The sequence below is a fragment of the Enhydra lutris genome, unplaced genomic scaffold (assembly GCF_002288905.1).
Source record: "Enhydra lutris kenyoni isolate GAN:26980312 unplaced genomic scaffold, ASM228890v2 scaffoldscaffold33, whole genome shotgun sequence".
Classification (NCBI taxonomy): Eukaryota; Metazoa; Chordata; class Mammalia; order Carnivora; family Mustelidae; genus Enhydra; species Enhydra lutris.
The window spans coordinates 5701144-5713473 of NW_019154117.1; the positions used below are offsets into that span (position 1 = coordinate 5701144).

The 12330-nt window shown below is 50.2% G+C and overlaps 1 protein-coding gene across 1 annotated transcript in view; it reads right to left on the minus strand.

Annotated features, from left to right (window-relative positions):
• Positions 1-1125: 1125 nt before the first annotated feature.
• The window catches only part of LOC111153579 (solute carrier family 1 member 1), a 76920-nt gene continuing 65715 nt past the window's right edge, over positions 1126-12330 (minus strand). Inside the window, exons 10-12 of the mRNA XM_022512702.1 lie at positions 11505-11699; positions 5464-5598; positions 1126-3318 (exon numbers count right to left, since the gene is read on the minus strand). Coding sequence (XP_022368410.1) covers positions 3072-3318; positions 5464-5598; positions 11505-11699 — 577 coding nt within the window. The 3' untranslated portion in view covers positions 1126-3071. The remainder of the gene's footprint in view (positions 3319-5463; positions 5599-11504; positions 11700-12330) is intronic.

Sequence of the window (12330 nt, forward strand, 5' to 3'; positions counted from 1 at the left end):
CTGGTTTCTCTGGTGCCTTGCTGGGCAGTTAGGGAGTACAGACTATGGATCCTGTTGCACAGAATCTTCTTGGCATTCTACCAAGGCTCTGCGGGACCATTTAATCTTTCTGTTCCAGGAGGGAAGATTCTCAACACCTGTAAAGCCAACACCATTGCTGGCTCACTGCCGGGTTACGAGCCAAGCATAGTTTCCCCGGCTCTCCCAAGAATGGTTTGTTTTTTTTTTTTTAAATATTTTATTTATTTATTTGACAGAGAGATCACAAGTATGCAGAGAGGCAGGCAGAGAGAGAGGGGGAAGCAGGCTCCCTGCTGAGCAGAGAGCCCGATGCAGGGCTCGATCCCAGGACCCTGAGATCATGACCTGAGCAGAAGGCAGAGGCCTAATCCACTGAGCCACCCAGGCGCCCCGAATGGGGTGTGTTTTTAACAAAGGGCCTTGTACCCACTGGGCTCACAAAGATCTGTTGAGACCAAGTCCCTTAGGAGAGCGGGTAACACTGTTTCTCAGTACGTGAGTGTACTCTGGGCAAGATCCAAGTCCTGGGGTGCCCTGCTCAGGTGGATTAATTCTTGCAAACAAGTCTGAGTAGTTGGGGAGCTGGTGTTGCATCCCGCATCACCTGAAGATGTACCTGTCCTCAGTCTGTCCAGGTGGTGGTAAGCACTTCTGTAAGACACTGTCTTCTCTCAGGGTAGGGAGCTGTACATTGTTGTTGGTCATAGATGAGTGAGTCCACCAGGAGAGCCCCGTCATGACCCATTTGTTGTTTGTAGGCACATCTCAGAGGGCAGGACTGGTCCCTCCGTGAAACCAGGGCACCATGACATGGAGATAAAACTCCCTCCTAGTACAGGAATTTCTAGTCAAATTATACCTTCCCTTTCATCTCAGTGGTAAAATACGGACAAACTCTCCACCGTTTAGGGCCCTGCATTTCAGCCTTACCATCCCCACAGATTCACGCAAAGCATCCCTTTACTTTTCGTCAAGCCCGGCTTTCCCAACCTTGGGTGTAAACAATAATCCGTTTTCGCTCTGAATCCACTGACCACGTCCCCACCTTCCCACGCCCCTTCTGAGTACGTGAGATTAAAGAATAAAGGGAGAAGGAGGCTGGCCAGGAGGAAGGACGGAAGTATTTATTGAGACTGGGATGAAACATTGTTCTCTTTTACGGGTTAACAACACAGTGTGTTAAGAGGCTGGTTACAAACTCACTCCAAGTAAGGGTGACCTGAGGTCACCAGCAGCTCTGCCACCTCCCGCACCTAAGATCCCAGCCACCTGCCAAGGCGGTCGGACCTGTCGGCCCAGGACAAATGAGGCTTCAGCCGCATCAGTATTTCACAGACTTCCGATGCGCACCAGCTGTGTTTGCCTTTTGAATCTCCGGTTGAATCACTGGTCCGCATTGATGGTGTATGATGACTGTCCAGGCTCATTCTCCACTAGATCCCAGGGATGGGTGGTCAATACTGAGCTCGTACTTACTCTTCCACGACCTTTGGCACAGCATCTGGTTTCTTAAATGCCAGAGCACAGGCTTCCGTTGGCTGCTCGGTACTACAGAAGCGCGACTATTTCGGTCTCGGTGGAAATACAAGTTTTTACGTTAAGCGTTATTTACAAGGTGAGAGCCGAAGCACAGACTTTTTAATCAACTATCTTCACAAATTAGCAGAAGAATGACAGGAAATGGGTGGTCAGGAGCAGGGCCGAGGTGGCTAGACTAGCAGTTGGAACGAACCTCCCTGAGGAGGAGACGAGTTTCATATAATGGGAGAATTTCCCTGAACCACTGATAACCACGTCTCATTTCATGGGACCGAACTCTGCAAGAATACAGGGCAGGGACGGTGCTTTTTCTGGCCAATGTGACTTGTTCGATCCATCAAACCCATATTGAAATATAACTTAGCTGGGAGCTTGCCACTATGGTTTGAGCCCCGTGAGGTACCAAAGGGCGAAGTCCTGTCATTTTTAAGTGGGTATAACTGACCTCGAAAGAATGGAGACTTCCAGCTGGATAACAGCACATCCAGCCTCACGCGAGTGACACCTCTGTGTGCCATCTTATGCAGTGCTGACAGGGATTCCCTCCCAGTATAGTCGAGTCCGGGAGTCGTAGATGAACAGCATTGCCATCTTGGAGAATCACTGTAAGACACGTCTGCTTTGAGGCTGATACGCAAACGTGGAACAGTCAGACGACATTTTTCATTCTCGTGCTCCTGAGACAGGAGTTTGGAGAAGGCCTAAAGCAGTCTGGATTGAGATCGTAGTTATCGTTCAAGTACGAGGAGAGCTCTTTGTTTCACATTGACGGTTCAATTCTGATCTCTGTCTGGCAACTTATATGAAAATAATAAATATGTACACATATATATGTCTATCTAGCTCTATACCGAACACTGGGTTACTAGTTACCAGTGTCCCAATACAGTACATTGAAAAAAGAACCCTTCCCACAAAACCCCACACCCGTCTTAAAACTCTAATAGCAGAACTGTGCTGGTCTGTTTTCTTTCAAAGCGGTTACTTTGAAATTGGCTGGAGATGAGTCAAAAATGGACAATTTGGCACATTAATGGGGGAGGGGTGTTTATATGCACTGTAATCTATAAAAATGTGAGAAGTCAAAGGAAATCCATGCCAATAGAAAGCTTGAGTAAAAAGTTGTAATCAATGAGAGTATTTTTTTTTTAAAAAACCCAAAACACTGGGCTGTGTATGAGAAAGCAATTTTTCTTCCATGTCCATGTCCTAATCCAACAGTTACTACTCTACTTCCAAACTTTGTCTCTCGTAGAATTTTTACATTGCAGACAATCCAGCTTTCCTTTTCATCTGTTTTCTTTCATGTTACCCCACCCCCAAATCCCAGAACCCAGAGAGCAAAAGCTGTGAATTCAAATATAGAAAATAATCTGGAAGTCTGTGTATCAAATCAAATGTACAGTTGGCCATTCGTGTTTTTCTCTTCCTTATTTAATGTTTGGATTTGCTAAGAGATGACTCTCATGGAGCTGTCCTTCATCATTCCTGGTCCTGTGAAGCCAGGGATTCTAGAACTGTGAGGTCTGAGTGAAAGAGATGGTGTCAGTCTTGTCCACCGCGAAGCCTCCATTGACGTAGGACTTCTTGGTGTCGGAATCTTCGTTATCCAGGACTGTGGATTCCAAGGCAAAGGGGTTCACGATGTTGACTTCAGATGAAACATCCATCTGCTCCAGCTCCTTCTTAGACAGCTTCTCCACGATGCCTGTCCCAAACGCGTCCCCGAGGACGTTCACCATGGTCCTGAACCGGTCCCTAGGGAAGAGAGAGACAGGAGGTCCGCAGTTCATTTCCAGTTGACAGTTGACAGAGACAAGGATCTGAAGCATTCAGTTACAAATTAAGCAAATGGAGAAAGTTGTCATCCTGGTGATCGCCTCAGAGGCTCCGCTCCTCTCAGGCCTGGGGCAGACGGTGGCTTACAGAAGTGCAGAATGAGCAAACGGGCCCCCCGGGTGTGTGCTCCTGCTCAGGCACAATGACCCTCCTAAATCCAACACCAGTCTCCCCACATTCCATCCTCTCCTCCCAAAGAAATGTGAGGAAGGGTCAGAATTGCACAAGCTGCGCCACCCCCTGCCCCCCCAATCTTGGGACTTTTCTAGGCTCTCTCTTGACTAAGGGGAGGGGATCCCGTGAGAGAGGTCTGGTGGGGAGTGTGTGTCTGTGGGTGCAGCTGAGGGTTCCTGTGTGTTTGTCCTGAGAGGAGTCGTTTCTCTGCCACATTGAGCCACTCTACGAGCAAGTCAGCAGGGACACTACAGAGCACAGAGCCAGAAAGCTGGACCAGCCAAGGAGTGGCTTCCTCCTTGCGGCACCCCGAGCCAGCCTTAACTCTGCAAAGCTTGGAGGAGATGCTGTGGGAAGAAGACATGCAGCTGAGAAGGCATCCTGGTGAGAGGACAGGGCCTGCTGGGAGGCAGTGTGCACGTGAACACTTTCTCGGGAGAACCACCTCTGCAGGACAGGAAAGGCCACCAGTGTTTGCCCAGCCCCATTCTGGATGCCCTTCTGTGATCTAGAACAAGGCCATGGACTGAACTAGTCCCTGGTAGGAACCAACCAGTGTCTTTTCATCCCACAGACTAGATAGGCCCTTTGACTTCTTTCGGTATCTTGGAAGTGAAGGTCATGGGTTCCGGGAAGAATCAGGGAAAGGAGACAAATGCGAACCCACCCTCATCACTAGAAAGAAAACTGGAAGCACTTGCCTCAGTGAAAGGGTATCTTAGCAAGAAAGGTGTTACCTCAGCCGGGGGCTTGCGGGACCAGCCAGCTGCTGAGGGGGCCCCACCTGGCCTGCCTTCCCAGGGCCGAAGCTTTTCCTTCGGGTGTGACTGTATCTTCACCATTTCAGCTGCTGCTCGACAACCAGCTGGCACTGTTCTCCCCTGTAAGCCCCGGCTGGTGCTGAGTAAAGGCTCAATTCGGAGACCCGCGTGCCCCCAAGGGCCAGGGGACCAATGCACAGAGTGGGTATTAAGGATAAAGCCTGGGACCGCAAGTTCATTCTAACTTGAACCTGGGGATCACATAGGGCCCATTCTTGCCCAGGTGTTCTGTGTTCCTCAGCCCTGTGTGTGTGTGTGCACGCACCCATGCGTGTGTGTGGACGTGAGAGAGTTGTCCAGTGAGACATGAACTGTCCAAACTGTTCTCATGGTGACAATAAAGCCAGCCATGATTGAGCACACTGCCTGTCGAACCCTGTTCTAGACTCCCTGCTCACATTAGCTCGCTCAGACCATGCCCCCACCAGGAGAGATACACAGAATAGTTCCCACCTCAGAGCCCGTGCAGCTGGGCCCCCCGAGAAGCTAAGGAACTTGCTCAAGGCCAAACAGCCACTGAGATGCGGAACAGGAATTCAAACTCAGGCCGGTCTTACCCCAGAGTCTTTGCTCGTGCCACCGCCCCTGACGATGCTGAAGATCTCGGGAGGGTGGGCTGCCCTCGAATCAGGCCGTTCTGAACCTGTGGGGCTGACCCAGGGCCCCGAGAGGCGAGAGGAGCCTATGGGGTCTGGACTATCTGGGACCTTGTCCAGCTTCCTTCCCTTATTATCCTCTGCTCCACCCAACTGCTGTCCTTGAGTATTATCAGGTCTGAATGAGCTAATGGAGATCACTGGCCTTTCAGAATCCCGGCTCAGAATTAGGAGTTAATGTTTAAGCACGTTATCAGATGGCCTGGTGGCCTTTCAGAATCCCGGCTCAGAATTAGGAGGAGTTAATGTTTAAGCACGTTATCAGATGGCCTGGTGGGAGGGAAATGAAAGCAGCGACAGACAGACGGCTCGTTGGGCAATCTGAGGACAGAATGCCGACGGGCTGCAGACGGCGCGCGGCTGGGGCACCCGCCTCCCCACCCGGCCGAGGCAGTGCCTTTAGTCCAACTCACAGGAGCCAGTCGACGGCGATGATGAGGGTGACGTCCTCTGCGGGCAGCCCCACGGCGCTCAGCACGATCACCATGGTCACCAGGCCGGCCTGGGGCACGCCAGCAGCTCCGATGCTGGCGGCAGTGGCCGTGATGCTGCGGCGAGACAGGACGCAGGGGTTAGACGCCCACGTCTCCCCTCGGGGCCCCCGGCCTGAAACTCTTAGTCCCGATGGCTGTTCGCGCTGTGTCCCCAGATGGGCCGGTCAGAACCCGTTCTCTCCTGAGCATCAGCTCTGTCGCATTAGAGGGCTGCGGGGGACGGGCGGGGAGCGGTGAGCTTTTGGGGGGGGCGGGGAGATAAATTAAATCTCTCTAATGCAAGGAAGGGAAGAACTGCCCGAGTGGCCAAGAAGGGGCAAGAGGGTTATTCAAGAGGAAGACAGAGTTCGCCAGTGGGGGCGTGCGGGGAAGGCTCAGCTACCTCTCTAGGCATCCATTGTCCTCGACAGGTGCCAATGATCTCTGCCTTTCTTGCTCCCTGTGCCCATCTACTCACCCAGCCAGGCATTCCCTGGCATCTGATACCTGCCGGGCCGGGCCGAGGGTCTTATGCACTTTCCTGACATCACAAGACTCTTGACCTCTGGGATCGGCCCTCCACAGCACTGAACTGAGAGACAGCCATGCCACCTGGCGGAGGTAAAGTCGTTTATTCCTGACTGCTCTGGCCAGTGGATGCGCTTTCTGCCACAGGAAGAGAGGTTCGCGTCCCGGAGAGGCAGTTGGATGAACTTCATTACTGTGTATTTAAAAGACCCCTCTCAGGCAGAGGAAGTGGGGCGCTAGGGATTCTTCCCTTTGGAATATGCAGGTTTTCATAAAAAATATCATCCTTATTTAAATCTGGTCATTTTGCACATGTTGGCGAGGACGTGGAGAAAGGGGAACCCTCCTGCGCTGCTGGTGGGAATGCAAGCCGGCGCAGCCGCTCTGGAAGACAGCACGGAGGCTCCTTGAAAAGTTGAAAACAGAGCTACCCTAGGACCCAGCAACTGCACTACTGGGTATTGACCCCAAAGACACAAACGTAGTGATCCAAACGGGCACGTGCACCCAATGTTTGTAGCAGCAATGTGCACAACAGCCAAACTGTGGAAGGAGCCCAGATGTCCACTGACAGATGAATGGATAAAGAAGATGTGGTATGTATGTATGGACACACACACACACACACACACACACAGGTATACTATGCAGCCATCAAAAGGAATGAAATCTTGACATATGCAATGACACGGATGGAACTAGAGGGTGTTATGCTAAGTAAGTCAATCATAGAAAGACAATTATATGATCTCACTTATATGTGGAATTTAAGAAACAAAACGGCTCATAGGGGAAGGGAGGGAAAAATAAGACAAAATCAGAGAGGGAGACAAACCATAAGAGACTCTTAATGACAGGGAAACGGGCACCTGGGTGGCCCAGTCAGTTAAGTGTCTGCCTTTTGGCTCAGGTCGTGATCCTGGAGTCCTGGGACTGAGCAGGGAGCCTGCCTCTTTCCCTCCCTCTGCCTCTGTCCCGGCTTGCATTCTCTCGCTCACACTTTCTTTCTCAAATAAATAAAATCTTAAAAAAAAACCCCCAAAACTGAGGGTTGGTGGAGGGAGGTGGGTGGGAAGACGGGCGTAAAGGAGGACACTTGGAATGGGCACAGGGTGTTACAGGCGACTGACAAGTCACTGACCTCTACCTCTGAAACTAACAGTACATTATATGCTTATTAATTGAATTTAAATTAAAAAAAGGAAAAAAAAATAAATCTGGTCATTTTGGAGGAAACAAGGGCTCACCATGCCCTGAGAAGCACCTGAATTTTGAATGAACTTGAAAGGACATCCGCTGCATGTTTTGGATGCCTGTTCTCATCCTTAGTCCAAGGATGCCACTGGGTTGAAAAGTGAAGACACAGACACTGTCCATTTAAACGGGAAGTATCCCTGATTCTGTCCACCAATCTACATTCTTGTGGGCTCAGAAACGCCTCAGAATTCTTACGAAGCAGATTCCACGGCTCTTTCTCCTGCCTCGCCATGTGCTGCAGATGGCCTTTGAGGGTCTGGTCAAACACAGGCCAGCTTTCTTTGACAACCATCTTTTCCTTCAGCGGCTGTGGGCCGCCAGTTTATAGTAAATTAAAGATTTCTGGGCTGTCCCAATTCCTCGAAACGTTTCAGACCTACATAATCCTTTAGATCTGTCCTGACTTAAGTACTCTTTGGAAAACCCAAGTTTATTTTAATGTGGGTTGAAAAAAAATTTAAACTGAAGACAGCAGCAGGTTTTCTTTACCAGAAGTGATTTGTGCCTGTGACCATGGATCTCTTTTTGGGAAGTCCCAGCCCATCACGGTTAACCGTGTGCCTATAGCCTCTGGCTGGGTTCAAAATCCAAAACCCGCTGTGTCCAAGAAAACTCTGCCTTAGAGCCTTGACCTTGGTTCCTAAACTTCAGCCATTTGACTGACTTTGGTCTGAGACTGGGAACTATCAGTCTTCAGATGGGGGAACAATATAAAAACCCAGTCCTTCTGACTATATTAGACTTTGTCTTTACAGGGTTTTCAGTCGAACACACAGTAGTCACTGGTAGAAAGTTCCTTCCTGGTGCTGAGATCTGGCTTTCAGACGGGATACTTAGCTCAGGTCCCATCCAGGCTGGGCCGGGGGTCTGAGCTGAAGCCCACAGAGGCCTGAGCGTCAGACCTGTTTTCAGTAGCAGCACGTCCTTAAGCAAGTTCCCCCTGGCTCTCAGTTCTTGCCTGTGGGATGGGGAGACCATGTCGAGGGGCACCTGGATGCCCCAGATCCTTACACACTGAGGCCACTTCTGCTGCGTCAGCAGCTGCTGGCCCCACCCGTGCTGCCCCCAGGATCACCCCTCACAGCTACAGAACAATCAGTACTAAGGCCACTGCTGCTCCTTTCCTCCTTCAGGCTCCTTCTAGGCCCCAAATCCAGTCATCACCTTTCATTATAAGACACATTTATCCCATTTTCCATCAGTCGTAACCTTTGATTAGTGAATGTTGCAATAAAACCACAAAAGGGTTTGTCTTGGGTGGATGGCGCCTGCGTTGCTTTGATGTAGAGCCAAGCGGGCCGCGGAAGGCGATGAGCCATGGGTCTCTCTAACCATCGGCCGCAGGAGCCGCAGCCGTAAGTTGTGAAGGGAAAAACCATGTTTGTTATTTCATTCCGTCCCTAGCAGAGCCAGCAAGGATTTTAAATTTTAGGTCAGTGATGACTGGGCCTCACAGTTGCAGTGGTTGTCTCTGGGCCGGTGGCTATTTATCAGCAAGTCTGATTTAAGGGTATAGGGGCACCTGGCGGGCTCAGTCAGGAGAGCGTGTGACTCTTGATCTTCGGGGTTGTGAGTTTGAGTCCTACTGCTGGGTGTCGAGATGATTTGAAAAAAATACACCAGAGTGGGGAGGAGCAGAGGTGGACAGGTTTTGATGTGAAATATTTAGCTTCTCCACCCAAAGTTTATTTGTCTAGCAGTCAGGTTAACAAAAAAACAAGGTTATTAAGATCTAGGGAACTTATGGCTTAGGGAGAGAGGGAGTTCACCACAAAGCGGCAAATACCCAATCCAGCAGCTACCTCACACAGCCACTCCTTGGAAATCAGTCCAGGGCAGACTGGGTCCAGCAGGCCAGGGTGAGGGAGATGCCCAAGGGCCCTGGGAAGGACCAAAGCCAAGTGGTGGAGCTTTCTCAGGCCTGATGCAAGGTTTCAAATTTAACACACTCACTGCTGCTCAAACTGTAGGACTTTACTCAAGCTCTTTCGGCTGGGGCTGCTTAAGCCACGGACACTGTAGACCACAGAGCCCAGAGACAGTGTCCTGGCTGATGTCCCAACGGTCTAGTTGGCACTTGCTTCAGTTAGCGTCAAGCCAACAGCAAGAAGTACTTTATGACTTAGGGTTGGGGAGGAGTTCAAAATACACCGTATTAGAACACTGATAGAACTGCCTTCACACCTGCAGTGAAAGCCTGTGCCAAGCACCGGGGCTACAAGACTGTGTTCACCAGGAAAGGCCAGATCCAGCCTTGTGCAGGCCCAGGGACCCAGCTGAGTTGTAAACTTGCACTCCAAACTGAATGCGAGTGGCCAGATTAGCTCTAAACCCAACCCATCCCTTCAAAGCAGTGCTGTCCAGTAGAATTTTCCATGACAGAACCTAACTACAATGACGGAAGCTCCTATACTTGCTGTGTCCAACCTGTGTTCATGGCTTGTGGCTACCATCTTGAACAGCCTTGTTTCAGAGCAACATTCATCAATGACGTTTTCAGCATCGACTTGAGCAGACAATTTCAGTCTTCATTTGAGTAGAATTCTTTGCGGTATCAGGCTCTTTGAGGATCCCATCCTTGGAAATCTCTCTTCACCGGGTTTTCTGTGATGTGATGGTCTCATGGCTCTCCTTCTACCTTTCTGTTCCTTCTTGGTCTCCCTCTTGGTTCTCCCCTCCTCTGCCTGCCTTTAATATTAGGATTTTCTAGAGCTTGGTTCTTAGTCCTTTTCTATTTGGCACAAACCCTCTCTATGTAACATCTTGAGCCCTCACTCTGTACACACCGTTTGAAGCGTTTTATGTGCACTGACTTAATTATCACTACTTGCATAAAATGTAGGTACTCTTATTATCCATATTTTACAGGTGAGAAAACAGGAGGTTATCGAAGTCAAGTACCTTGGCCAAGGTCACAGTTAATCATGGTGAGGTTAAGCCTCAAACACAGATGATTGACTTAAACCACATGCTTGATGACTGCCCTCCCGCTGAAGCCTCTGACATCGTATCTGCACATTTCTCACTGCAGAGTTCCACCTGGATATCTTGAAGGCATTTCAAATTCAATGTGACAAAAAGCATAAGCTCTTTATTTTCCCACCTATGCTTGCTTCTCTTCCACTAGTCTCTGTTCTGGTAGGCACCATTCGCCAGTCCAGAACCATCCGCCTATCCTGGAGTCATCCTAACTGTCCCCCGCTTCCCAACCCTCTCTGTGAATCCAACTGATGCCTCTCGAATTCATTAGCTCTTCTCCATCCTCAGTGACAGTGCCTTGATGTAGGCTTTTTAAAAAAATATTTTATTTATTTGAGTGAGAGAGCACCAGCAGGGTGGTGGTGGGAGGGCAGAGGGAGAGAGCAAAGCAGACTCCCTACGGAGCAAGGAGCCCAAAGTGGGGCTTGATCCTAGAACCCTGGGCATGACTTGAGCCGAAGGCAGATGTTTAACTGACTGAGCTACCCAAGAGCCCCTGATGTAGGCCTTTTAATTCCTTACTTGGACTTCTGCAGTAGTCTCCTAACTAGTCTTCCAGTTTATGTTCCTGTTCCCATCTAGTCCATCCACCATATTGCCAAGTTACCCTTTAAAAACGCAAATCTGTCCATATTATGAAAGACTGTCTGAGCCCGTTCCAGGAGCAGCTCACATGAAGCCTTTCAGGAGATGATCCCTGCCCTCTTGTTTCTCTATGTTCTTCACATTGTAATCTATGTCGGCAACATCTAATAATCTGTCCTCTGTAACTAGGCCGTGGTTATATCATGAGCCCCCGTACGTGCTAGTCCTTTTTATCCCAGATGCTCTTAGTTCCTTCTTCTCTTACTAAATTCTTTGCTCTTCTGAGACTAAACCTTCTGCTTCTCTGGGAAGCCTCTCCTCACCTTCCCTTCCTTCTTTGGTGCCCCCTATGTCCTCTGAAACCTCCACGATAGCTCTTAGCACATCCCCGCATTTGCTTAGGTATCTGTATCCCCCTACATACTGGGGACCCCCTGAAAGCAGGGACTGGCCCTTATTCCACCTTGAATCCTTGGCATCTGCTGTGTGCCTAGCACCCACTGGGTACGCTGAACCAAGAACAGTGATGCTTTTGGCCCTCCAGATTTTTATTTTCTTTCCCCCCACTGGCAATTTTTCCTTGATACAGTTCCAGTAACAGGAATGAACACGAGCATGACCTCACGCCCTACCTGATTGTGATGATCTGCCCGATGCCCAAGTCCAGGCCGTTCAACTGTGCAATGAACACGGCTGCCACTGCCTCATAGAGAGCCGTCCCGTCCATGTTGATCGTAGCTCCCACGGGCAGCACGAACCTGGTGATCCTCTTGTCCACCTGGTTCTTTTCCTCAGCACAGCAGAAAGTGACTGGCAGTGTGGCTGAACTGTGTGATAGAAAGAGAAAGAAACTTATGGTCCAGGAATGCCAGGGCTCAGTCCCCACCCTGGAGAGACACTTCTATGCCAAAAACCAAACCCAGAGCCCAAAGCATGCTGGCACTTCCGGCAGGTCCAGGAATGAGAATGTACTGGGTCCGGGGCTGCTCCAAGTGACAGTGTAACCCATTCTGGGGCTGCAGGCCATGCCGCAAGGATGAGAAATACCCAGCAGGGGGCAGAAATGTTCAAGGACACAGGCAGAGCATCTAGACGTCATTCCCTGAGTTAAAGGCAGCTACAAAAGCACAAGCTGGGGAGTGGTCAGTTTCATGTGTGGTGGGGACAGCTCTCATCCGCAGTGGATGAGAGCCCAAAGCATGCTGGCACTTCCGGCAGGTCCAGGAATGAGAATGTACTGGGTCCGGGGCTGCTCCAAGTGACAGTGTAACCCATTCTGGGGCTGCAGGCCATGCCGCAAGGATGAGAAATACCCAGCAGGGGGCAGAAATGTTCAAGGACACAGGCAGAGCATCTAGACGTCATTCCCTGAGTTAAAGGCAGCTACAAAAGCACAAGCTGGGGAGTGGTCAGTTTCATGTGTGGTGGGGACAGCTCTCATCCGCAGTGGATGAGAGC